This window comes from Sebastes umbrosus, chromosome 12 (genome assembly GCF_015220745.1).
Source record: "Sebastes umbrosus isolate fSebUmb1 chromosome 12, fSebUmb1.pri, whole genome shotgun sequence".
NCBI classification, from domain to species: Eukaryota; Metazoa; Chordata; class Actinopteri; order Perciformes; family Sebastidae; genus Sebastes; species Sebastes umbrosus.
In genome coordinates this window covers 25,212,217-25,239,497 of record NC_051280.1, presented here as the reverse complement: position 1 = coordinate 25,239,497, position 27,281 = coordinate 25,212,217, and the positions used below count along the sequence as shown (strand labels likewise).

Sequence of the window (27,281 nt, the reverse complement as noted above, 5' to 3'; positions counted from 1 at the left end):
TCATCTGTCTCCTCAAGACTTTTACACGCCGACACAAGGCACGCAGACACAAGGCACACAGCCACGCACATTTAAGAGAACTCTTATTACTGTTAAAGATAGGGTTAGTAATGCTGAGAAACTACCAAGAGTATACTAAATTTTAAAAATTATCCGACCAAAAAATCAATGCCTAACCTAAACCATCTCGCGAAAGTTTTGCAATTTGCGTGTGTTACCTTCTAGACATGACCCAAGCTAGCAGCTTGTGGAAGATGAGTGCACAGGCAGAATGCGCAGGTAGGCAGCTTATATAAGCTTATTACAGTCCTGCAACAACCAGAGACACCAGATTAAATTATTTTTTTGTCAGAGCATTTGATTTATTGATTGCTGTCGGGAAGTAATCAAAATTTCAGCAAATATTAAAAAAAAATGTTTTTGAAGAAGATTATCAACTCTATCTTTAAATATAATTACACGTCCGTCTGTAGACTTTTACAATATCTGTTTGAATCTGCTGGAAAAACCACAACATTTCATCTACATGACTCACACCCGCTAGATACATTTGGGACGTGCATGTAATCTAAACACTAACAAGTTGAGCACTAATGTTAGCACTTGGTTAACAGTATAAATCAGCAGGGCACATGAAACAAGTTCTTTTGAATCCCAAAGAACAAGAATGTCCCCTGAAGTGACCCTAAACCATCTCCGTTTATTGACTGTCAGTTGTGTAATATTGCTCTGCCAAGTATTGTGACTCAGTGGCTTCAGCTTTCATAGCTGTTTAATTTTAACATTATAATGCAGTTTTTATTGGACGCTGCTTTTTTTACATGTTCATAAACATGTTTCCGTGTCCAGCTGGATTTGACCGGTCTGTCCTTGCTTTTTTGCGTTTTTGTTGCTGTATAAAAGTTTGTTAAAGGGATGGGCGTGAGGGCCGTTGCGGTCAATAAGGAAAAACAGCACGATGTGAGGGTCTATTTTGGGCTGAGAGACCACAGACTGTTGGATGTTGCTGTTGTTCAAAGACCCACCAGTTCAAAAAATATAACAACCCCGGATCCCCTCTCCTCTGGGATGGCTTCCTCAAAAGGATGCCGCTTTCCTTCCATACCGGTGATTACAGAGCGCAGGCACCCGTGACTTTGTCAATGAAAGATATTTTACGAAAACATACACTTCAAGCACTTTTGTGTGGAAAGAATGTAAATTTCTCTGTATTTAACAGGAAGGCGGGGGGAGGGGGGGAGAATAACTTGGAAATTTGGACCGCTTCCATCCCAGTTCATCCCACTCCCCTCCCTCCTCTCCGTTTCTTTCTTCATCCTGTCTGGTTTTCAGCAATGTGTTTCTCGTTGTCTGTCCCATTGCCTAGAACTCTCAACACGCTTGGTCGGCATATTTTTCGTGCTCGAAAACCACTCAAAACAAAACGTAATTCCATCTTTTTTTTTTTTTTCTCCGACAATGCTCGTTTTTTTTTTTTTTCCCAGAGTCATATTGAAATTTAATCACCAGCCAAAATGAGAAAAACATACAACAGCAATTTCCATATGTGCAAGCACACTTTTAGAATGATTGTCATTTATACAGCGGAGGAAATTATTTCTGTTATTTCTGTAGGATCGTTTACTGTTCCCTCAGGACACCTGGCCCTTTTCACTGTTATGATAAGTTAATTGTACACATAAATTATCGTTTCTGGCCATCTGCACTTGGAAAAAGTAGTTTAACATACAGTATAAAGGTTTTGTGTAATCAAATGTACATACAACACTTTCTCCAACTCCTTAAGGGGTTGGTCTTTTCAGATCTGGAAGTGGATACAGAGTCTAAATAAATCTATATAGGTATTGACAAAATGTATTTCCCATCTCCCAACAACTATAGCACAAGTTAAATACCATGTATGAGCATTTTGCTCACACGTTTTATGTTGGCGAGGTAGGAAGAGCTGCATTTAGATCCCGTTATGCTAAAGCTTATGAAGTTCTGTCAGGATGTGGCGCCTCGTCTCCACGGGGGTGACTTAATGAGGAGAACACTGCGGTCTCTTAATCCGATAGGCAGCTTGCATTATTTAGCTGCAAAATGTCCTTAATTATCCCTTCACCACCGTGTATTTGGTGGTTAAAGGAGCTGTATGGCTTATTTTAAATGGCTCCTAAATCCTTCTATGTGTGCATCTATTATGATATTAAGAGAACATTGTTCCAAGAGTCCGTGTCTGTTACAGGAGGCAGTTTCAAGTCACTACTGACGGTTGGTAATCTCCATTGGTGTAGTTCTTTTATCTAGGATCAACCAGTTGATGATGACGTATACAGTCACAATTTAGAATGAGGTTCAAGTTTGCCCCGGCCTCCACAGTCGCCCCTGGACCGGCCTGGCTTACAGTATCTCTTCAGTCTATGGGCCTGATCAACATACGGACAGCCTTCATGGAGTAGAAGCCTCCGCCGTAGTCGGCCCAGAACATCCCATCTTGGAATTTGCTGCGGTAGACACCTCCGGTGTACCAGACACCGTTGAGATTGGCTTGACCGCAAGCGTTGTACCACCAGCCTCCTTTATGGAAATGGGCACAGTTACCTGTTGTGGAGAGATGGGATGAGTGATGATGAAGAGAGAATGATTCAAAGAAACATATTTGGTGTTGTATTCAGAAAACATCTACACATTGACAGAGTTTTTCAAGGTGTGCTCACAACAATAGACTGAAAATGATGGATTCCAAGCGACGTGGGACTGATTCCTGCATTCAATTGGTCTTCATGTAAGGGTCTATCTGCGATCTAACCTGACCCGCCAGATGGTTTGTTACACAGAACCATCTGAAAAGCATTGGAAACTGTTTGGAAAAGGGCAGGCACTTTCAAAAAAAATACTTGGCAGGTGATTAGATGAACCACCTGTCAATCAAACTCTTGCTGGAGCCAGTCAGGAGAAGAGCGAAAACATCTTTTCCATCGAGAAAAGCCTTTGGCGCCGTACTTTGCTCTTCTTTCAATGAAGAAATACTCTCCAGTTCTGATATAAGTGATGCAGCATCTACGCTAACCTCTTCAGGAGCCGCCATTGTTGTTCAGAACGAACAGTCGCCCCTGTACACACACCTAGCTGTAGCTGCATAGCTTCTCACAGGACACTGATTGGTCCGTGCTCTGGCTTGCGGGACGCAAACGCATTACTTGAAGCCGGACAATTCAATTGATCTTGTGACATTGTGAGAATCCAGCTGCCGTGCAAGGGAATCTCCGATCCACCTGTTCAAGAAAAGCTCATTTCGAGAATGTGCTTGATTTTTTTTCTGCGACTACCTTGATGGTGTCTGATTTTTGACCAATAAAATAGAACTTTACTATATGTCAGTTTTGCTGAATAGGATGTGAAAACTTTAAAGCTTAATATTCATTCAGATCACAGGTAGAACCTTCCAACGCTTAACATTTCAATAAAACATCATGATACACTTCAAAGGAGACCATATGCTAAAAGAGCAAAGCGACCCTGTGTTCATCTACCTGAGAAGGCGTCCTTATCTCGATCCAGAGTAGTGAACTGTTTGCCGTTGTGGCTGCTCAGGGAGTCCCCGGCGTTGCCCTGGTAGGTGCCCAGCCGCAGGCGGTAACCCTCGCTCTCAGGCTCCAGATGGAAGCTGCTGTACTGAGCGTAGACCTTCTTGTCCATCCAGTCCTCCAGCTCCACCAGCAGCTTGTAGTCCCCCTGCCTCCCCATCTTGTAGATGGCATCCAGACCGAGCCAATACTCCCCGTCTATGTTGCCAAAGCCGCTCTGAATCAAAAGGAAGATTAAAAGGAAGGTTACAGGAAGATTACAGAAAGTAATAAGCATTGTCTTTTATGTGGCAACCCGAGGAGTTTAGAAACATGAGAATTGTTTAGGAACATAAAACCCCCTTGTGGACGAGGCTGTGGGATTGTAACAGAACAAATGAGGATTTTCTTTTTGATGACGTTCAGGTCGTGGTTCTGTAGTTAAGACAAACTGCAAAACTTCAAAAGAAAAAAGCTGTGGCAAAAGAATGCCACCCTGTCTTTGAAATTCCTGAGAGAGACATGTTGTAGATAGTTTATGCAGGAAAATAAGCATCCATCGTCAGCATGTTGGTTCATCGCTCAAACCCCAAAAGAGCTCTTGGATCACGGCTAATGGCGAAACTGGCCTGGACGCTTGCGTTGAATAACCGCGAGCAATCTACGTCTGGCCAAGTGCCTCCAGAACACTTCACTTGGTAGAGGAGGTTGAGGTTTGTGATTGTGGATTAGCCGGGTGAGCCAGCAGATGATGAATGATGTAGGGTTTCAGACCAGGGCCTCCTCTCTGGTGCTGTGTGTGTGTACATGTGGTGGCTTTGTGGGAGAGCGCAGAGGCAAATCAATGTTGAAGAGAGCAATTTAGCTTCCAGTTACACATGCACAAGGCTGGCCGGGCTGAATGGAACACTGGATCGCCGAGGCTGCCAGCGGCGATATACTCCATCTTATTCTCACAGAGCTTTGATGAGCGGGTCTATACGGTGTGGTGTAGTAAGCCAACCAGCCATCCATCCAGGAAGGCACCATAGTAGGAGCGGTTTTGGAAAGAAACGCCAGCAGATTGAGCTGTGGAACATACCTTCCTAATGTTTCACGATGGGAATCTCAAACCAAATGACCTCGGACGAATAGCGCTGCTGACGGAGCGTTATATTTTACAGTATACTAAGTGAAAACATAAGGACTCTGGCCCAGGAAATAGCCTAGTACCCGAAGACCTCAGATGGTTCCTCTAGATGGGTCATATAACGACACCCCTGTTGTCTCTGGATGACCGAAAATATTCTGGCTGGCTCAGGAGAAAAGAGATAAAAATAAGACAGACAGGGCAGAGGAAGTGTCATATGTCATCACCTTGTAGTTATCCCAGTTTCTAAAGAAATTAACGGATCCGTCTCTCCTGGTCTGGATAACGGTCCAGCCCCCGCTGTCTATGTCCTGTTCACACCAGGCCTGAACAGGCCTCTCTGCTTCGTCTGGTCGGATCAGGTACATGCCGCTGGTGCTGTGTCCAGCTTCCTGCGCCGCGAGGCAGTCTCTGAACGGACCTGAAGGAAAGAACAAGAGAGGAGGGAGGCAGGTGGTAAGAAAGACAGGGAAGTGTTGGACAAAGTGTGTAACAGCTAAATAGTTGTAAAACCTTAACGCAAGGTTTTTTTTATGATAATTAGTGCCCCCATGATAACCCCCACCCCCAAACAACAACAAAAAAAATCTGTGTGGACAATCTATGTTTAGACTACGATTGTGTCTAGAAGGTAACCCACAAGTCGCAAAACTCTGCGAGATGGTTAAGGTTAGACATTAACCTTGAATAGTTAAGGTTAAGCATTGACCTCGAATAATTAAGGTTAGGCATTGACCTCGAATCGTTAAATTTAGGCATTAATCTCAAATGGTTAAGGTTAAGCATTGACCTTGAATAATTAAGGTTAGACATTGATCTCGAATGACTAAGGTTAGGCATTGACCTCGAATCGTTAAATTTAGGCATTAATCTCGAATGGTTAAGGTTAGGGTCGGTCGTCGGGCAGCGAGTCTTGCGAGAGTTTTTGCAAGAATTGGCAAATTTTCGTAATTTGTGGGTTACCTTCTAGACATGACCTTAGACTAAAGGGCATCTTGACTAATTAGCTTTTAGCAGGACTAACCTACTTCATCTGGTGTTATCCTAGTTCCCCCCCCCCCCCCCTCCACCCCATTATGATTAACTATAGCTACTGCCTTATTTATGTGGTATCACAATCTCAATTACTAAAACGTTGGAGCATCAAAATTGAGTTTTCAATTACAGGAAACGGGTCGGAAGAAGTCGGTAAAGTCCAGTCACTGCTGTTTTTGGTTATGACCACTGCTTTGTAGTTCCTTTTTTTAATAAATTACACATTTTTACGGCATAAACCATATGTTTAAACAAATGACAAAAAGTCTGATTCTGGTCTTAACTCAATTTTGAATTAAGTATGTAGGCATAGTTCATGCGTTTTGGCTTTGTAGGGCAGTTTTTGGTGCCAGAGCACTGAGAGAACAACATGTCAGGCCATGAGTTTACATGATGAGGAGGCATTGGAGTCAATGTCTGACAGACAGAGGGCTAACTAAGTAGGAAAAACCAGACAGAGTAATACAAAACACATTTATGTAGGTCCTCCCAGAACAGCGAAGTGGGAGTGGGGCAAATAAAGTCACTTTAATAAGAAAACACTTGCCTTCATTTGAGGTAAAAAAAAAAATAGATACCTTGTTAACCCACTGCATTGAGACTAACATCTGCCTTTTTTCAAGGTAATTCAACATAAGATTTTTAATTAATAGCACATGTAGTCCTGTCTAATAATATAATAATATTAATGTATAGGTGTAGTCCATTCACTTCATTAAGTATACCAGAAGTGCTTCTACTTTGTGGTTTGCAGGAGCCTATCATGCCAGCCTGGGTTTTGTCTACATCTCACATGCAATGGAACAGTCTTGTAAGGGATCATTTTCATACACAGCTGCACTGAAATCCTACACACTTTATTATTCTTGGGCGAGGGCGATCCAAATGCGTCAGGAATTTCTGTTGATGAGCGAAATCGCACTGGTTAGACCTTTTCTTTGCTTTGCTTTAAGTCCCCTGCCTCAGTTGAGACGTTACAACATTTTTATTTCCATCCTGGTTTGTGTTCTTTCTGTTGAGCGGGGAGCCGACTTCCAGCTGAATCTGCAAATCTTTAACCTTTGAAAAAATGAGGCCACCGGCCCACCTGCAGCTGTATTCAAACTCGGTGATTATTATTTTGTTATGGTTGGCCTGCAAAGTCAGGACTGTTCTACATTTTACCATGACTTGTTTTGGTTTTTGGGGACTGAATCAACGAATAAATGAACGGAATTTAATGGATGGATGGATCAGCGGATGGATCTCATTTCCTCACTCACTCACCTTCAGTACTGAAGTTTCTATGTGGAGGTTTCTGAACTTCCAGGGTGTCGCTTGTGGGTGACGGCCCAGACCGAGAGCCCCTTTCTCGGGCAAAACTTCTTGTGTTGTCTCTCTGGATCTCGTTGGTGAAACGTGGCACATTAACAGGAATGTTCTCAGGTACCACCTGCACAAGTGGAGGCCCAATGTGTGGCTGGTCATGCCTGCGGCTGTACACCTGCATGCAACGCTCCTCCAGTGCTCCAATCAGCACCGACTGGTTGTTCACTACTGCAGAAAGGGCTGCATATTTGGACTCCAGTTCCCTGTACCGGGAAGCCAGGCGCAGGGACTCGGAGGTGGCGTTGAGGATGCGCGTCTCCAGCTGCGCCAGCTCCAGCGAGTTGTCCCTCTTCCTGATTATCTCGTGCAACAGCTGCATGTAGAGCTGAGTCACCCTGGAGTTCATGTTCCTGCTCTCTTTCCTCAACAGCTTCATCTCGTTCACCAAGTTGCCGTCCACGTCCACCACCAGCTTCAAAGTCTCCATCTCCCTACGCTGCTTGGACAGGAGGTCGCGCACTGCAGCCACATCCAGGCGTGTCACTCGGTCCTTGTCGTTCGAGTAACCGCGGGCGGCACAGATGGGTCCTGTGATCTTCTGCTCAGGGACCAGGAAGGTGTAGGAGCACTTCTTGCTTTCTCCGTTGGCCTCTGGAGCCCTTCGTATCCGGGAGAGGATGGGGTTGTTTGTGAGGGCGGCTTGGCTGTTGCCCCAGAAAGACAGGCTGAACAGAACAAATACGCTCCATGTTCCAGGTCCCATGGTTCCTCTTCTCTTTATCACCAAACAAGCTAAAGATCTATAAAAAGGAAAGAGAAGACCATTTTACTTAAAGGGTTGGTGTTATTCTATGTTACACTTATTATCAATACATCCCATAAAAAGGATGGAAACTAACAATGTATTAGTCAATTTCTCAATACTTTCCAACTCCCAATGTCTTTGGCACTCAGCCCCAAGTCCATTGATTCCTATTGAAGATGTGAATCTAGCAGGAAGTCAATGTCGGTCCACCAATTTGATCCAAGGTTAAAATATGTCAACACTTGGATATATTGTCATGCAATTTGGTATATGCTTTAATGTCCCCATCAGAATTAACTGCGATCACTTTGGTGATCCTCTGACTTTTCACCTAGCGACTACATTACGTCAAAATTTGTCCAATACTTTGGTTTATAACTAAATACTTGCACGTTATTTAAAAAGTGCGCCACAAATCAATTAATTTCCCTTCATTTCCTAAATCAATTGATGCCAACGCTATTCACTCCCAGCAAGTTGACACTTAATTCCCCAGGCCCACTTTGTTTGAACCAATCTGACAGCATCCAATCAAGTTTCAGGAGAGAACAATGAAGAACTAACGTTATGTTACTGAGCGCCAGTTGGAAAAAATTATACCAAAAATAATTTGTTTGCATATGAAAACTATGCGGTGGTTAACAAAAAACTAATTGCAATATGCAAAACGTTACATAGACCCAAATGGCATTACATTTGGTGACGAGCGCATTATAACTTGTTTAGGACTCGAAAACTCAAAGTTTCGGACTTGGGACTTGACTTGGTACTTTAGTGCAAAGACTTGAGACTTACCTGTGACTTATAAAACAATGCATCGGTCCCACTTCTGTTAATTAGCAAGTGTTAGCATGAAAATATGTGAAGCTATGATAGTGAACATGTGAACATTATACCTGCTAAACATCAGCATGTTAACATTGTCGTTGTGAGCATGTTAGCATGCTGATGTTAGCATTGAGCTCAAAGCACCACTGTGCCGAAGTACAACCTCACAGACCTGCAGGCATGGCTGTAGTTAAAAAGAGCAGCAATTTCCTAAATGAAAGGCACTGTAGTTGTTAGCAAATGCAACTCAAAGAGAAGTAAATTGTGTTATGGACTATTTTCAGCCACATATTAATATACATTTGGTGGGTTAGGAGCGTTGACAGCGCAAGAATAAAGTACAGTGCTATCCTTTTTGCTACCCCTCATTTTGTACTTTTGTACAATTCCCTACCAGATGTTTCCTTTTCTCCTCTAATCCAATATAACCCCTGTGCATCTGCTGGCAATGACACAGGAGAGAGAGAGCTTCCATTCAAGACTCAACATAAGAGTCTCGCTTAATTATGATGTGAGCATTAAAATGTAAAGTGGAAACTAGCAGACTGTGGCAAAGAAACAGCTGGTTTCACATATCAACTGCCCCTGGCGAGATGAGCCTTCTGGTCCGCTTGTGGCGGAGTAGGAGCAGTGACACCCACCCACCACAAATCTGTTATCGTAACTCAGATTTTCAATCCATTCCCTCATGGGTCCTCTTTCATTACGGCCCTTACCACATCTGTATCAGGTGTCTGGGTGTGGGCAAGTGCTGGGATCTGTTTTTCATATTTCTGTAGATCTCCTGGCTCAGACCTTCCACGAGCCTCCCTTAGTGCCTTTCAGTGTACCTGTACTGGCTCGTGTGCAGGAATTAGCATGTTAACAATCTTTCATTTGGCTGAAAATAAAAATATTTGGGAGAAAATGTGGCCATGGATGATATTGAATATATCACCTTAATGGGATGGCGTCCGTTGCCAGGATTCATGAGGTGCAGAACTGCGTTTTTCAGTAATAAGCCAAATGCTAAAAGTCAGCAGGTGGTTATCGTTGGGCCTCACTGACTCATTTTTAACTTCTGCTATTTCTGCCTGGCTGGTGCAAACAGATACATTTGGATTTAGTGAGAAATGAGAGAAATTGATGTGTTTGAGGAGCAGCAGGGGGAGCAGGAATCCCTGATTTATGAGTAATGCTTTCTGGAGTCTATTTTTGGAAGGAAAGCTCCTGTTTTGATCTTATTGGTTTTGACAGCACAACGAATGGAGCCGTGGTGGGTGACGTTAAAAAAATGCATGCTAAGTGAAAGATCCCTCCCTCCATATGCAACAGCGAGGTTTTGGCTCCGGGAGCGGAGCTAACGGTGAGCCAACTTCAGGGGGATTTAGGGCCAAATCCAGCCAGAAGGCAGTCTAGTGGATATGGCCAAGGAGGTTAAGTAACCTTCATCCAGCACCTCAGACGAGCACACGATATGACCCACTTCATATCGGAGCTCATCAAAACAAATCTGCTGAGGATTTTAACTGATGCCAAAGGAGCTGAATTAAAATGAGTCCAAGACGGAGACAGCAGGGGCTTTGAATCATTTCTGTGGTCTCCTCTTGATGTTTAGTTGTACCGAGGAGTCCCGACCACACTTAATGGGACAGATCCCAGAGCATTACCTAAGCTCAAACTGCTGCTGTAGCAGAATAGGAGCCTTTTATCATTGTTGAAGGGAAAAAAACAAGCCTCAAGGGAAATATATAACATGAAATCTTTGTGTTTTCACAGAGCACAATGACTTATTGACGGAAGGAAAGCGTCTAAGCCAACATTAATTTTTCATAGCTTAAAAGTTTCACAAGAAAATGCCCCCGAAGCCTGTATTTTAGCTTTAACATAATGGAACTGTTTGTTTAGTCATAGATTATAAACCATCTGAGGGCAAAGGAAAAGGCACTTTGAGGAAAACGGGCCATGTGTCAAAGCTCAGAAACACCTTGGCACTGTCAGTCAGTTATTATTACCCGGGAAAGACTTTTTCCTGTCTTTCCGTAATCGCAGGTCATCCCCTTCAATAGCTCCGTCTCAGCAATTGGCCCGTCTGCACGTCTCCAACCCCACAATATGAATCTCACAGGCCTCCGGGCCTGACAGGAGTGACAGTGTTTACACAGAGGCTCCTCAGCCAGGGCTGTGAATCTCATCGGCAGTTCTCTCTCGGTCGTTCACACCCTGCTGGCTGGTCTTCATCAAGTCGGCCGCAGCAGCCGTGTTTTTTTTTTGTTGACTTATTAAAAAGGGGTATTTTCTCCTACTCCTCGCTCAGAGCCAGACCTGACCAGATCCAACCACCTCATCTATATTAATGCAGTCCTCGCAACCAGACAGGTCAAACTCTGTGGTGGCTGGTTTTCCCAGCCTAGAGGAACACGAGGGCGCTGCCAACCGGCCCACTGACTCTAAGTGGTGCCACTGAGCTCTGACTGTCCACTGCTAAGATCCCCAATTAAAAGATTTTATGCTAAAACCCTCCAAAAAGCCCTGGGAATACCACATGTGCGTCCCTTTAATTTCTCTCCAACTTTATTTCAACATACAGCATGAATATATTGCACATCAGAAAGTCCAATTTTTCCACTTGTGGCTTTTGCTCTGGGCCAGCAGATTTTAAGGACTGTGCCAAATAGCCCGCAATTTATTCTGATGGTGCCACTGATTGGGCTCGTCTGCTGAGGGGACGACATGATGCACGAGCTTTGTATCGTACATGGTGACTATGATCATGGGGCTTTACATCACATGTACATATGGAACTTAAAAACAAATATAAATTACTTAAAAATGCTAAATGTTTACTTTAATTTCTGCATTTTACAGTCACTCCACAGTTCTTTATGAAGAGTCATGGACGTCTAGAGGACCTCACTTCCATCTAAAATGTCTTCATTGTTCCATATTATCTTTACTTTTCATAGTGATGACTGGGAAAATCAAAAATTTTAGGAGTTTGAATACTTTCCCAAAGCATAAAAAACATGTCATAAATAACCTGAAATCAAAATAATCTTACCTGTGTCAGTGAGTTCAGTCAGCAGCCCAGGAAGGTGCAGGTAAGACCCAGCTTGGTGTCTTCAGTTGTGTTTCCTACGCAGGTTCATGCTCTCCATTCTCCTCCTCTCACTACCAGTCTCCCCTCTGTCTTTGCTCTCATTGAGAATGAAGGCCTGCACACACAGCTATGGCACCGTCCACTAGGAGAACAGTAGAGGGTGGTCCATACACAGAAAAGAGGAAGGCTGATGGTGTGATTTTTCTCTGTAGTTTGAGCAGAGGGGAGGCTTGGCCCTGCCTTCTTCCTCTGATGTTGCTTAAAAATAAAAATAAAAGACTCCTCCTAATATAAGGTTTCACCACAAATCAAAAACAAATCAGATTTGGCTGGGAGTCAGCAAAATCAGTTGTGCTGTCATCACGTAATTCTCATTAGGTCTTGTTTACAGTGTTTACTATATGGTCTCCCATACACTATTTGTCACTGGCACACAAACTCTCTTTTTCTTTCTTTCACACACACATGTCAGCTTCATTCATATTCAATTTCTCATAGTCTACTTACTTCTCCTCCCAAAGCTGTTTCCCATCAGCTCTAATCTAATGACTGAGTGATTCTGGCGATCCAGTAGCTTTGGCGTATTAAATAGAGAGGTCTGTTTTGGATGTGAGCGTTTCTCTTGCGTTTGCTCCGTGTATATGGGGAGTCTCTTGTTGTGGCAATCCAAGAGCTATTGGCAGCTGTGTTTATTTGGTTTTGAGGACAATATGCAGAGGGCTTTGAGGACAAAAAAGAACACCCCGCGGCTAAATGTCTTGGATTGAGGAGGAGGAAGCACAGGCTTTGATGCATGGGGATTCTCTGCGTGGGGAGACATGTGGGAGGACACATTTGCTCGTGCAGGGCATTCATAATGTAGAAGTGTATATGTGGGTGACCCCGTGAATGTATGAGAGCATATGTTTGCCTACATGCGTGATTGAGAGCGTGTATCTCGGTGGTCGGTTGTATGTAATAGAGGTCGTCCAATTTAGATAAATTATATACGGAAGAACATGTGTTTGGAGGAAAGAAGCAAAAAAAAATACATTTTGGGCTAATTCGACCCATGCCTGGAAATCTTTATCTGTATCTGCTCCACATTTAAACAAGCCCCACTCTTGTGTAGTCTAGAATAGATCAGCGTTTCCCAACCTGGGGGTCGGGCCCACCTGAGGGGTCCCAAGATAAATCTGAGGGAAGGAAAGGGATACGGAAGAAAAATCTCTTTGGTGAAACTGCTCATAATTCATAGTGGAGAGATTTGCTGAAGTGCTGATGGTGTGTCTTTTTTTAAAAACTTAATTTAAAACAGGACTTGTTTGTGTGTATGCCGCCCTATTTGTACCCAAACGTCACTTTAGACAGGAAGGCGTGTAAATAGCACAACATTACAAGGACATTCTGCGTGTCATGAGAACACATTTTAGGCTTTCCGTGTGTCATTGTATGCCACGCAACAAAACTATGGTAATGTTCGCAGTTAGATTGAGGCAACAAAACCACTTAGTTAGGTTTAGGAAAAACATATGGTTGGGCTTAAAATACGTACATAAACTAAGAACAGCGTAACATAAGTACGAAAAACATGACACAATCGTCACTAAAAAAACGTGACAAACGTCACTGAAGCACGACACAAATGTTACTAAAGCACAACACAAACGTCACTAAAGCACAACACTAACGTCACTAAAGCATGACATAAACGTCACTAAAGCACAACACAAATGTCACTAAAAAACAAGTGACAAATGTCACTAAAGCACGACACAAACGTCATTAAATCACGACACAAACGTCACTAAAGCATGACACAAACGTCACTAAAGCACGACACAAACGTCACTAAAAAACACGTGACAAACCTCACTGAAGCACGACACAAATGTCACCAAAGCACAACACAAATATCACTAAAAAACACGTGACAAACGTCACTAAAGCACGACACAAATTTCACTAAAAACACGTGACAAACGCCACTATCGTAACTTACAAAACAAAACACCGGTCTTAAACACCGGTCTCCTGGTTAAAAGTTGTGTTTGTTTGACCCATCCAACTCCACACCCACCCACCATAAGCGGTCTTTCTCAATTTTTACTCTACATCACTAGCTCTGAGCGTCGCATATTTAAGCTGATGTGTTAACATTGCAGTCAAGACACACTACATGGCATACAGATGACACGCCAGAAGCAAGAAAGGCGTTCTTATTGCCTTGCGCATTATTATGTCATTCATATGGCTTTTCGTGCCAGCGGGCTGTCATGTAAGTGTACATGGAGGAGGTGCCCCCTTTTTCATTTTTGCCCCATGACCTTAGAAAGTCTGTTTACGTCACTGCTGATTTTTTTCACGTACCAAATGGAGTTTGGGCCTTTGTATTAGGGATTGTTGTTGAGCATCGAAAATTCACATTTCTCTATAACTAAAATAAACTGTCACACTGGTAAATATCCAGCTCTCTCTGTGAGCCCCTCCTTGTGGTTAAACAAGTTTATTACCACCTCCACCTTCACACTTCTAGCAGGACCATTTAACCCTGAATAGAAATACTGTATGCAGCGGTGGAAAAATAAGTATTCAGATCCTTTACCTAAGTAAAAGTATCAATACCACACTGTGTAAATACTCCAATACAAGTCAAAGTTCTGCATTCAAAACCTCACTTAGCCACACTAAAAGTATCAGCAAAATGTACTTAAAATGTCAAAGTAAAAGTACTTATGCAGAAAAATGGTCCCTGTCAGTGTTTTACTATGTTTTCTGAAAGTCAACTTTGCCTGGTGTCAGAAAAACAGCCTTGTTTTCAGCTTTGTGAAGAAGCATTTTCCAGCTGATCCAAGAGGCTTTTCAATAGTTTATTTAGCTTCAGAAGGAGGAGAATGTTCTCAACACATACAGGAAACACTTAATCCTTCAGTTTATTAGAAGAAAAAAAATGCAATTAAAAATCACCAAATTTGGAGATACATTGTTTTCACTGGAAAGGAAATGTATGAAAAATTGTAATCTAAAAAGCAACTTGTAACTAAAGATGAGAGACAAATGTCGGGGAGTAAAAAAGTACATTATTTGCCTCTGAGATGTAGTGGAGTAGAATTATAATAAAACACTAAAAGTAGGCTAATTTGTAGGCCTACTTAAATATAGTAGCCTGCTTGAGTAAATTTACTTAAGTTACATTCCACTGCTGCCTGTATGAATATAAGGAAGTACAGTAGATAGATAGTAGATGGTTAAAAGTCGAGTAAATAGGGATCAGTCTTTTGGAGTGCAGGGGGCACTCCTGAAGACCTTTTATGACACGGTGGTGGCATCAGCCATGTTTTATGGAGTGGTCTGCTGGGGCAGCAGCATCTCGGCTGTGGACAGGAAGAGACTAGACAGAGTGATCAGGAAGGCCAGCTCTGTCCTGGGATGCCCCCTCAACACAGTGGAGGTGGTGGGAGAGAGGAGGATGATGGCTAAGCTCTCATCCATGATGGATAATGACTCCTACCCCAATGCAGGACACCATCTCAACACTGGAGAGCTCCTTCAGCAACAGGCTGCTCCACCCAAAGTGTGTGAAGGTCCTTCCTTCCTGCAGCTGTCAGACTCCACAACCAACACCGCTCCCAGTAGACCACACTACACACCAAAACACTGACAATAACCTGATATTTTCAGGTGTAATTTCATTCATTCATTCATTCATTCTCACTGTGCCATATAATTTTCCACTTGTGCAATTTTGTTAATAGTCTGTTTATTGTCAATACTGTATATACTGCTGTTTTTTTTATACTGCCTTCTATTTAAATGCTTCATATTTTGTCACACTTTGTATAGCTCTTTTTTTACTGTGTTAGCTGATGCATCTTGTTTTTTTGCACTATCCCCTTTGCTGCTGTGCATTGCAAATTTCCCCACTGTGGGACTAATAAAGGAATATCTTATCATATCTTATCTTCATGTCATTTTTCCATGCATTTTAGCTTGCAACTTTACATTTTTTTTGTTATAAACTTAAAGAGCACTGCTCCCAGTAGACCACTTATACACCAAAAACTGACAATAACCTTGTATTTTCAGGTGGAATTTCATTAATTTCATTCATTCATTCATTCATATTGTGCAATATCATTTTCCACTTGTTCAATTTTGTTAATAGTCTGTTTATTGCCAATACTGTATATACTGATCCTATTTTTATACTTCCTTCTATTTAAATGCTTCATATTTTGTCACACTTTGTTTAGCTCTTTTTTTACTGTGTTAGCTGATGCATCTTGTTTTTTTTGCATTATCCCCTTTGCTGCTGTGCACTGCACATTCCCCCACTCTGGGACTAATAAAGGAATATCTTATCTTGTCTTATTAAAAGTGTCTTAGCATGAATAAACAAGCTAATTCTTTTAACAACCTAACATACAGCCACACAAGCCCTCGGTGACGTCATGTGTATTGACCAATAGGAGGCGGTCAGCTGGTGACGTTTGGTACTCGACGGTTGACAGCAGTAAAGTCTGTAAACAAAACAGAAGATACCTTTACTTTTCTTTGATTTAAAGGGACGAAATGGATTAAGTTATGACGTTTTTTAATTTAAATTAGTGCTGAACGACGTGTTGTAGTTATTATTATTTGTTTTTCCTGTTTACTTTTCCATCATGGTGAGTTTGACCCCCAAATGTATAAATGTAGTGAGCGTTTATATACTGTGGTGAACTTTGTGTCAATGACAAACTGCTTTTAGCCTACACACCTATAGCATTGCTTTAGTCCACTGAGTCCTACACGCAGAGCGGCTGGATTAGGTGATTTAAACGGGCTTTAGCTTGTGTGCTGTGTTGAGGATAAAATTAGACTCCTGCAGCGTTAGAGATCCTGTATCACTGAGGATCTGTTGAGCCTGAAGGAAGGAAGAGGAGACTGTCAGGGCATATATGTAACCTCACAAAATGTATTTAACATGAACAAACTAAAAGCAAAAACCTCTAAACATATGTATGCATAGATATTTGACAACCTGCACAACACAGAATTACTAATAACACTTTGAAAAGGGACCCAATTTGATTTTAAAGGTCCCATATTATGCTCATGTTCAGGTTCATACTTGTATTTTGTGTTTCTAGAAGAACATGTTTACATACTGTAATGTTAAAAAAACAACTTTATTTTCCTCACACTGTCTGTCTGAATATACCTGTATTTACCCTCTGTCTGAAACGCTCCGTTTTAGTGCATTTCAACGGAATTGCGTTGCCAGGCAACAGTTTGGGTCCATGTTTACTTCCTGTCAGCTGATGTTATTCACATACACTGCAACAGGAAATAAACTGGGACGCATTTGGAATGTTTTATGTTTAAATCGTGTAATGGTCTAAATATTGTATATTTGTGACATCACAAATGGACAGGCTTGTTTCAAACGCACAATTTCTGAATATGGGCTGTGTGTGTGTTTCTCTGTATATTGAGCGTTTTGATAGTTTAACAGTATTTATAAATTACTTAAAGGGGGGACCATTTGTAACTTTCAGAATTGCTTGTTGATGTCTTGTCTTCTTACCTGCTGATGTGTTGCAGGATGACGAGGGCCCCCAGGCCCTGTGCGACCTCTGTTTGACTCAGGTGTGCGGCAGCCTGGACGCTCTGTGCAGCAGGCGAGCAGACGGCTCCATGTGCCTCAGCTGGGCCCCAGTCTTCCCACAGGAGATGGCAGACCAGTTACTGCATAAGATGGCAACTAAAGGTAGGTCAGGAGAACAGAAAAAGACTCCGACAAGATCAATATCAACAACTGAGAGGCTGCTGCAGCGACCAAGTGATTGTAGTTCTGTGGCAAGTTGTAGAAAAGGGACCAATGAGCTCACACCACAAAGAGTGACTGACCTATGACCTTCAGTTAGTTATAATTCTTCAGGCACACAATTTCCTGTATAAACAAAAGATACATTAACTTACCCCATCATCATATATGATTTATTATTTCACAGTGTGCTATTCCAGGCTGAAATGGTGGGAAAAGTCTATTCCATAAACATCAATGTGGTTAAACTGATGCTACTTTTTCCTACAACGTCCCTCTGTTTCCTTCTCCCTACAAGGGATACTGAATGACACAACTGTTGGGATTTTCCGAAACTGCAAAGAGCTCCGGCTGCGGCGAGCCTCCATGCGCTGCTGTCCAGTGTCCGCAGAAGCTTTCCGCCTGGCCCTCTGCCCTCACCGGCTCCAGGAACTAGACGCCTCCTGGGCGTCTGGCGGCCTCACCGGGGCCAACATCATCTCAGGCCTGGCCTCCAACCCGGAGTGCAGATCCAGCCTGCAGAGGTTGTCCCTAGCTGGGCTACAGGTGGACTGGGAGTCTGTGGTGGAGGATGGAGGGACCCGTGTTGGCTTCAGCTCCCTGCAGGGCTTGAGGACGCTCAACTTCGCCAACACAGACCTGACTGATGTCGTCCTTGAGGATATTTGCACTCTACCTCAGCTGGAGAGCCTGGACATCTCCGGCAGTGCCGTCTCGAAGCTTACAGCACTCCTCGGTTGCAAGAACACGCTGAGATCTTTGATCGCCCACCGGCTGCGGCAGCTGGATATGTCGCCTGCCAGGTTGCTCTTTGTCTTCAACCAACTTCACTCTCTCAGACATCTAGACTTTTCAGAGGACCATTTTTCTGCGGATGACAGTGACGGGAGAGACGGGGATGAGACAGTGCGGCAGCTTCTGGAGGCGAGTCCACAGGTCCTCCCCTCCCTTGTTTCTCTAGATATCTCTGGACGGAAGAGAACCAGTGAAGGAGCAGTCAGAGCGTTTGTAGAGGCCAGAGGTGGACTGGTCTTCCTGGGTCTGCTAGCCACCGGGGCGAGCTCCTGTGACGTCCTGTCTTCACAGAAAAACCTCAAAGTAAGGAGCTAATGCTGCTAGCATGGGACATAGAGTTGACGTCATACTATGAGATGTCGGGACATCAGAGAACATTATGGGCAGACACATGAGCTCGACTCTCGCATACGTTTCTAATTTGTCTTTGACTGGAGTCTGTTTGTATATGTGCTGAAAATGCCCGCTGCATTTCCTTACCCTCTTGACGATGCTGATCTGCTGTGTATGTTCAGGTAACTGGAGAAGCTAATGAGAACCAGGTGTCTGAGGCCCTGAGAAGGTACAGAGACCGCGAGTGTTTCATACGAGAGGCCCTCATCCATCTCTACAATCTAACCACCAACAGTGACAAACCACGGCCAGATATGCTAAAGGTACTATGGTTAACATTAAGAACTTTAAAGGGTATTTTAGTTATTACAATGCAGGTCTTATTTTTGTCATTTCAGACATCATTCCTAGTGGCCCTTTTCACAGCAGACATGTCATTGCAGGGTAAATACAGGGGGAATTAACAGCATTAATTATGGCCCTGTTCCATTGAGGGCCCTGGTATTGTGCATGCCGGCTCACTGGAATGGCTGACACACTACACAGAATGGGACTATAATTCATATTATCAATTACACATGCGTTTAACCTGCTACGACATGTCACACGACATGTGAAAAGGGCCTATTGGTTATGATGACATTGTACTCACAAAAGTAATTCCTAAAACAACACCCAACACGTACACGTGTACTGTATGTTGTAACAGATTATCTAACCGCTTTATTTCAAGGTAAAACTGCGGGGGAGCAGGAAAACTGGACACGCCAAAAGTCAACAATCTGCAAACTGTGACTGATGTTTAAAAATGACAGTTTAGATCATTTTACGGTTTACCTTTGTGTTTCTCTTCCCAAGTAAGTTTGGTTAACCTGGGGGATTGTTGAACCTGAATGATCGGGTTAAATCTGTTTTTAATACAGATAGCAATGCTGGCCAAACCCCGATAAGACCCAGGCTATAAGAATAATTACGTTGTATAGTATGATAACAGGAGAGACTTCAGAGAGCAGTTCCAAAGCACACTGAAGGACACGGATTTAAGGCAGTAAACTTTATTAAATACTAACGTTTCGACGCCAACTGCGTCTTCATCAGTCACTTTTTTTTTTACTCTGATGAAGACACAGTTTGCATCGAAACGTTAGTATTTAATAAAGTTTACTGCCTTAAATCCGTGTTCTCCAGTGTGCTTTTAGAACTGCTCTCTGAAGTCTCTCCTGTTGCAAGATTGCACTACTCTGTGAGCACCGGACAGGCCTACTATTCCTTTTGAGGTGGCTGAAGCGTGTTTAACCTTCCTTCTTTGTTGTATAGTATAATGTTTTACTCTTGTGTCGCACAATATCTCCACTTATTCTCTGCAGGATGAGATGCTGTCGTTTTTTTAGTTAATTAATCCTTTATTTAAACAGGAAATGTCACTGAGATCAAGATTTCCTGTTCAAGAAGAGACTTTTCCAAAAGAAACACATACAGTATGAGCACAGGAATTCACTACACAGAAAAGGAAAACACATCTCAAGTAGCATTCAAAATGCTAAAGTGTAGACTTAAAATAAAAAAAAAGGCAATGTGTAGAATATTCACCCATCACGACTTAATGAGGGGCCTCCTCCTCCAGACCAGCTCTACACAACACAGTGAGATATAAAAAAGTAAACCAGATATTTTAATTTGTTTGTAACCCATTCCCCTTTGTAAGGAGCATTTCAAGCATTTTCAAGCTCAGTTTGAACAAACTGTACAGCTAAAGTTAAAATTGTTCTCTGACCTGACATTATAATTACTGTATTTAGTCGTGATGGGAAAGAGGCAGTTTCTAGTAGAACCTTGCAGATAAATGGTACAATTTAACTTCACAGCTGTCTTGTTGAGTAGTTTTAGGAGGTGGGAGGGTTACACACTAATAATATCTCGGAGATGTCACTGTCCTCTACTGATGGAGGTTCAGTGAAACAGCTGACACCCAAATGGTCGTAGCAGAGGGAAAGAAGAGAATACGTCACACCCCTCACCCCCTACATTCATCTTATTCTGAAGCACATGTAATTTTGAAATCAACCTCTTGTTTCCTGTAGCTTGTGCTGAGTGGGATGCAGAGCCACCCCGCCTCCCTGCACGTCCACCTGGTGGCCACGGCGTGCGTGTTCAACCTGACCACTCAGGACCTGGCGGAGGCCATGCCCGTCAGCCTGCTCAGCTCCACCGTCACCCAGCTGTTGTCCGCCATGAAGACCTTCCCCAGCCACCAACAGGTCAGATTATAGATCCATAATGATGTCGTGTAGTTACACAACATACATTCTGACACCTTCAGACAGTATTCATACTCATATTTTCTTACACCCATGCTGTTCTTCATTCTTAAACTGTTTCCATCGCTCCAGGTGCAAAAAAACTGCCTGCTGGCACTCTGCAGTGACTACATCCTTCAGGAAGTCCCTTTTGACAAGTTAGTTAATTTTTTTATTCTCAGTTATAATATGATGGATGAGATTATGCATTAGCCAAGATAATTAGTGCGCTCATAGAGTGGCACTGTAATGCTTTTCCAACAAATTGTGATCCAGCAAAAATACATATTTGTCTTGAAATGGAAGTGCCAAAAGAAATAGTTCCTCCAGATGTAAAAGTGCAGACCTGAAGTCAGATTTTCCCTCTCTACATTCCTATATACAGTATGTTTGTAATACTGTGTTGCTTGTATCCATGATGTGATTCAGGTATTTAGCCGCCACGCTGATGATCAACTGGCTGCACAGCCACGAGGATGCAACCCTCCAGATGGCTGTGGCTGTCATCTCCCTTCTGGTGGCCAAGGTCAACACACTGCTCACTTACTGTGCATTAGTCTGCTGCAGGGAAATAGCAATGCACCTGTTAGTCCCACCTGTTAAGAGCCCCAGTCACCTTCTGTACCTCTGTGACACAACAGCCAGCTTTATGCTTTCATTAAGTCTAGTTAAATGGGGCCAATTTCCTTGTGCGATAAATGTACAATTCTTCCTGTTTGACATTTAGGAAAACATGTAGAATTCAAAGAAGCACTCATTTTACGCATTTGTTTTATCTGCAGTTGTCCAGAGAGGAGACTGCTCAGCTCGGCAACGACGTCTTTATCATGAAGGTACATTAACACTTTCAGGGTGTTTAGTTTCAAACTTACACAACGGGCCTGGCTTAGCACTAGATATGCACGAGTGTATTTCTAGTTCTCTCCCTCTCTCCCAGTCCCGATATATTTTCCATTACCTACTCTGTATATACAGTCATTTACTCACTGTCACCTCATTGCTCCGTGCATTCGTCCTTCACGATTTACTGTTACTCCATTATTCAATTTCACCTCTCTATTTCGCTCTTTGTGTATGTAATCAAGCTTCTCTCTACGCTTCAACTGTTCTTGCTTATTGTATGTCTGCTGCCACTTATTAATATGTAAATCATTGTATCCAACAGTTGAACTCAATACTGCCAAAGGATGTTTCCTGTATCTACAAATTTATTTGCAGAACTTGATATTTTTTCTTTCATTTTTGGCTCTTACATCTCCTCGTCCCTTCTCTATCATTCACCTCCGTCTCGTGTTTTTCTTCGTCCTCACAGCAGCTGCTGGCTATCGTGCAGCAGAAAGCCATGGCGGGAGTGGTGGACACCACGCTGAAGTTCGCCCTGAGCGCTCTGTGGAATCTGACGGATGAGACGCCTGCCGCTGCTCGCAATTTCATAGAGTGCCAGGGCCTGGAGCTGTACGAGGAGGTTCTTGAGGTATAAAGAGCCCCAGAAATACACTGATAGACATGTTAATGCAGAAAATGCACCCAAACATCGTCTCATGCCGTCCCTTTTTCTGTGTTGCAGACCTACTACACTGAACCCGCCGTTCAGCAGAAAGTTCTCGGCCTCTTGGTGGGTTCAGTGGGTGTGTGTGTGTGTGTGAGAGTGAGTGAGTGAGTGAGTGAGTGTGTGTGTGTGTGTGTGTGTGTGTCATTATTAGTTCAGAACGTGTTTTTCAATTATGTGCCACAGTACATGGAGGACTGATCCAAAATCAAATATACATAAATAAATGACTCGATAAATAGATATGCCATTAAATGAACCAAAAATAATATTAAAAATAAATGTAGGCATTAATTAATTGATAAAGTGACAAATTGATATTTCTGCTTTAATTTGCTTCTTTATTTATTTATCTTTGTATTATTTCGACTAACTATACAAGTTTGGGGAAATAAATGGGGGGTAATTCAAAGGCACGATCATGCAGAAATAAAAATATAAATAAATACATGCGATTTAATAATGAAGAAATACATAAAATAAATTTCAAATAAATAAATACATTTAAAAGTTAATAAATAGATAAAAGTTAAAATTAAATAGAAGAGTAGATAGGTAAGATAAATAATACAAAGATAAATAAATAAAGAAGCAAATTAAAATAGAATTATCAATTTATGTCACATTTTATCAATGAAATAATGCCTACATTTATTTTTAATATTATTTCTGGTTTATTTAATGGCATATTTATCGAGTCATTTATTTATTTTGATTTTGACAGTGTCCGTCCTCCATAACAGTACTGAATGTTCTTGTTTATACAGCTAGTGTTTACAGCTTGTGCTCATTTTCTTTTTGCAATCATTCCCACATCCAGGACATCAGGCAGCATCTTAATTAGGGAGTTTTGTCAAATATTCACATATTGACCCCAAATGTTGAACATGATTTGACCAGTGGGAATAAAATTAAAACCATCTGCAGGCATTCTGACGTAATATCATCGCTGTCATCACCGCTATCATTTGTCTCTCTGTGTTGCAGAACAACATAGCAGAGGTGGAGGTTTTACAGGCGGACCTGATGGAGGAAGGCCTGCTGGAACACATCCTCAACCTGCTGCAGGACTCCCAGGTGGAGGTGGGGGTGCGTTACTTTGCAGGGGGGACCCTGGCACAGCTTGCCTCCAGACCGGAGGCCTGGACCCTGGGAGACGAGCTGCTCAGCACCGTACTGGAGGAGCTGGTGTGTGTGTGTGTGTGTGTGAGAGGCAAAAAGTTTTGGATGCTTGTCTGCTTTTAACATGGAGTCAAACTTACCTTTGGCTCTTTTCAAAGCGTCTTTCTTTCTTTGCAGCATGCATCCATAATGACATGGACCCAACTCGAGAGAGAAATGGTCTCTTACAGGTGAGAGAAACGGCGAACTGGACAACACAGAAAGACAGATTTTTAGAAGTAGCGTCATATTTAATGCATTTACTCATTCTGTCTGTTCAATTCAACATCAAAACTTGATCTCACATTCTCTCTTCATTTATTTGGATATCGGCGATAGAGAAACCTCAGACAATCACAAGAATGCATTTTCTGTTGAAAATACTTTTCTGCGAGTGACACCTCAGTTTACATTCCCTTGGTAGCATTGATGCCAACGAAAATCAACTGTCTGGCTCATTCAAGCACAAAACAAATTCAGAATTACTCAAAAGTACAATGTTTTTAATCCCAGTGTACCGTCTCCTTGTGTCCACCACATTCCAGGTCGTTCCAGCCATTTTTCCCTCTTCTTGAGACCTGGCAGCCCTCGGGGGTGCAGCTGTGGGCAGTCTGGGCCATACATCTGGTCTGCAGTCAAAACAGTAAGACACACAAACAGACTACTGTGGGGTTTATTGAGGGGAAGTTTAACTATAAAATTGAATTATAGGGGTCAGCAAGCATATTTAGATTAATTTGTCATACAGAACTGTGCATGTATTATAATACTAGAGCTGCAAAGATTAGTTGACTAAACGATAAGTCGAACTACAGAAAAGTAATCGGAAACTATTTTGATAATTGATAATTTGTAATTTTTCATCCAAAAATGCTGTTTTCAGATTCTCAAATATGAAGATTTCCCCCTTTTCTCTGTTTTATTTGATATTAAACTGAATATTTTTGGGTTTCGGATGGGTGGTCGGACAAAACAAGACATTTAAATAGGTCACCTTGGACTTTGAGAAACTAGGATGGACATTTTTCATTATTTTTCTGTAGACTAAAATAGAAAATAATCTGCAGATTAATCGATAATGAAAATAATCTTTGATTGCATCCTATGCATTTTGATAGAGTTGATTGCCATCTTTCATTATTTTACATTTGCCATAAATATTGCACCCTATGCAATATTAAAGGGGACATATCATGTTTGTTTTCAGGTGTATACTTGTATTCTCTTTTCTACTGGAACATGTTTACATGCTTTAATGTTACGGTAGTATTGGTATTGGAACGCACAGGTAGTTCTCAAGCTGTGGGTGATATATTCTAATGAGTCTGCATGTGACATAGGAAGGGGAGGCAAATCTGAATGGCTTGTTGAATCACGTGTTTTCGGATCCAGGCAGCCCACAAAAACTGACTACGTTGTCTTATTTCACAGTTTGTAGGTTGGTAGGCTCTCCAGATATCCAAATGTATGTGCACAAGCACTGAAAAAGTGAGTTTTCACGACATGTCCCCTTTAAATAGATTCATAGGCTTCTCCAGAGTATTTATATTCAAGTGGTGGTGGGCTCAATCGCTGTAAGCTTCCATACCTCTCATGTTCTTATCACGTCTCCTCTCTATCCTCTAGCTTCACATTACAGCAGCATGATGGAGGCGGAGGGCGTGACTGAACTTCTGAGGGCTCTGGCTGCACATCCCAACACACACAGCGACATTAAAGGACTGACTGACAGCATCTTGCGTATGGTTGAGCAACACCAGAGTCACTCCGGCAACCAGACGGGGCCTCGAAACCTTTGACAAAAGTGAAAAGATTTAATTAAATTTATTATATGCAGAGTATGATCACTGGTCGGGAAAAAGTTATTTGTCATTATCTGCTTTTAAACTGTTAAAATCCATCAGGTAAAAAAATGTTTACAGACGTAGTGAAGGTCCTAATTAATATTTGTACTATTGAGGTCAAATTAATAAACTTGAAGTGCTCTAAATAAACTGAATTTAGAGACTAAAGCTTGTGTTGTATATCATGCATAGCACCAACACCTGTCACTAGAGGGCGCTTTGGTACTGTAGCTCCAGGGCTGTTTTGCCCTTAAGCTCTTTATGTAAAATATTCACTCAGATATTTAGATTCATATCATACATAAGCAAGATACCAAATCACCATGAATCTGCTGTGTTTACCTGTCTGTGTAGATGGCCGCATTATAAAGCAGTCATGCTCGAAAATAAGTTCCTCTCTCCTCCGTGGTATCCTCGGTGATGAATTCATTATATTTTATGTAACACAGCTGGAAGACAGAACGGCTTGTAGGCATCCACAGTCTATTCCAAGTTGGCCTATTAATAAATCCTTTTGGATTAACAACCTCTCGTGAATATTTGAGTTATACCACCATGTTCAACTTTTAAGTGTCAAATCCCCTTAATTCACATTTTTTAAATCTCCCACAGGAAATCAAAGCAATGTATTAAATAGACTTTGGGTGCTTGTGATTCAGCGAGGTTAGTCATCTCCCTGCCAGCAGTAGGCTACAGGTCAGAAAAGAGCTGCGTGAACAGATCCAGGGTCAGCATTTAACTACCTCTTCAACAGTGGCAGTCCTGTGGGATCAAAGGTCAAGCTCCCTATATGGTGCGACGTTACCGTGAGAAGTTCAAGGCAAGACAAGTGTGGGAAAATGCCACTGCTTTCCAGGGGCTGTAGGTTACAGGCTACTATAGCATGCATGGTGACTTTGGCATTGGGTTTGTATGTGGGAAACATTGCATGTGAGGTGGTAAGGTGGACATAGGAGCCAAAGGCCAATAGTGGTGGTGTGCATTGCCTTAATTAGGTCTTAAGTTTGTGGCTCAAAGACCTCATCAATATTCAAGTGACACATGAGACAGAAAAGCAGAAAGACTGTCTCAAATAGACAAGTGGAAAAAAAAAAAATTCCAAGAGGTCAACATTTTGGGAAGTGCACTCACTCGCTTTCTCGCTGAGAGTTTGAAGATACAGCCAGCAGCTGGTTAGCTTAACATAAAGACTAAAAGCAGGAGGAAACATCTAGTCTGGCTCTGTTGAGGTAACAAAATCCACCTATACCAGCACCTCTAAAGCCCATTAGCTGCAGCTAACATGTTTAATCTGTACAAAAACCAAAGTGTTAAAACCACAATTTGGGAGGTTAAGTGCCAGACTATGTTTTGACCAGGAGCAGCGACTTCTTGGAGACTCTGCTGGTCACTAGCAACTGCTACCAGCCCAGAAATAGTACGGCATGTAACCCACCTGTAAAACCAGACGTTTTTACACTTCTGCATTTGTACGGATTACAATATATGTCTGTACATATGTAGCTGAAACCAACAGCAGGTTAGTTTAGCCTAACAAAGACTAAACAAGGGGCAACAGCTGACCTGGCTCCCTCCAAAAAGGTACCAAAATCCACATACCAGTCCCTCTAGAGCTCATCAATCAGCACACTACATGTTGCATCTTTAGTTCATACAAGTATACGGGAGACTCTAGGAAGTCTCCGTTTGTGTGGCGAGGGCAATAAAGGGAGAAAAAACTATGATACCTGGGGAATTGCAGCCCAGGAAACACTGTATGAAGAACCTTAAATATTGTTATGA

At 42.3% G+C, this 27,281-nt stretch overlaps 2 protein-coding genes across 2 annotated transcripts; one reads left to right on the top strand and one right to left on the bottom strand.

Moving 5' to 3' along the window:
* Window positions 1-1,402: 1,402 nt before the first annotated feature.
* Window positions 1,403-12,217, bottom strand: LOC119497870 (angiopoietin-related protein 1-like). The gene is made up of 5 exons (XM_037786294.1): window positions 11,694-12,217; window positions 6,979-7,820; window positions 4,905-5,098; window positions 3,516-3,786; window positions 1,403-2,583 (listed from the first exon to the last, which is right to left on the bottom strand). The coding sequence occupies exons 2-5, from the start codon at window positions 7,781-7,783 to the stop codon at window positions 2,396-2,398; spliced, it is 1,458 nt and encodes a 485-aa protein (XP_037642222.1). The 5' UTR covers window positions 7,784-7,820; window positions 11,694-12,217; the 3' UTR covers window positions 1,403-2,395.
* Window positions 12,218-16,190: 3,973 nt separating this feature from the next.
* Window positions 16,191-25,667, top strand: LOC119498692 (protein zyg-11 homolog). Its single transcript, XM_037787733.1, has 14 exons — window positions 16,191-16,378; window positions 17,298-17,463; window positions 17,819-18,618; window positions 18,831-18,971; window positions 20,730-20,906; window positions 21,039-21,103; window positions 21,375-21,471; window positions 21,728-21,778; window positions 22,258-22,419; window positions 22,513-22,560; window positions 23,482-23,682; window positions 23,794-23,846; window positions 24,201-24,298; window positions 25,282-25,667. The coding sequence occupies exons 1-14, from the start codon at window positions 16,376-16,378 to the stop codon at window positions 25,452-25,454; spliced, it is 2,235 nt and encodes a 744-aa protein (XP_037643661.1). The 5' UTR covers window positions 16,191-16,375; the 3' UTR covers window positions 25,455-25,667.
* Window positions 25,668-27,281: the final 1,614 nt, after the last annotated feature.

What these genes read in the sequence shown, in the direction of transcription:
- LOC119497870 (XM_037786294.1), bottom strand. Translation starts at nt 7,783, where the DNA reads ATGGGACCTGGAACATGGAGCGTATTTGTTCTGTTCAGCCTGTCTTTC. An exon ending in TAGAAACTTCAGTACTGAAG is followed by an intron (nt 5,099 to 6,978) that starts GTGAGTGAGTGA and finishes TCTTTCCTTCAG; the next exon opens with GTCCGTTCAGAGACTGCCTC. An exon ending in GAAACTGGGATAACTACAAG is followed by an intron (nt 3,787 to 4,904) that starts GTGATGACATAT and finishes CTTTTGATTCAG; the next exon opens with AGCGGCTTTGGCAACATAGA.
- LOC119498692 (XM_037787733.1), top strand. An exon ending in TGTACGAGGAGGTTCTTGAG is followed by an intron (nt 22,420 to 22,512) that starts GTATAAAGAGCC and finishes TCTGTGTTGCAG; the next exon opens with ACCTACTACACTGAACCCGC. An exon ending in AGAGAAATGGTCTCTTACAG is followed by an intron (nt 23,847 to 24,200) that starts GTGAGAGAAACG and finishes ACCACATTCCAG; the next exon opens with GTCGTTCCAGCCATTTTTCC.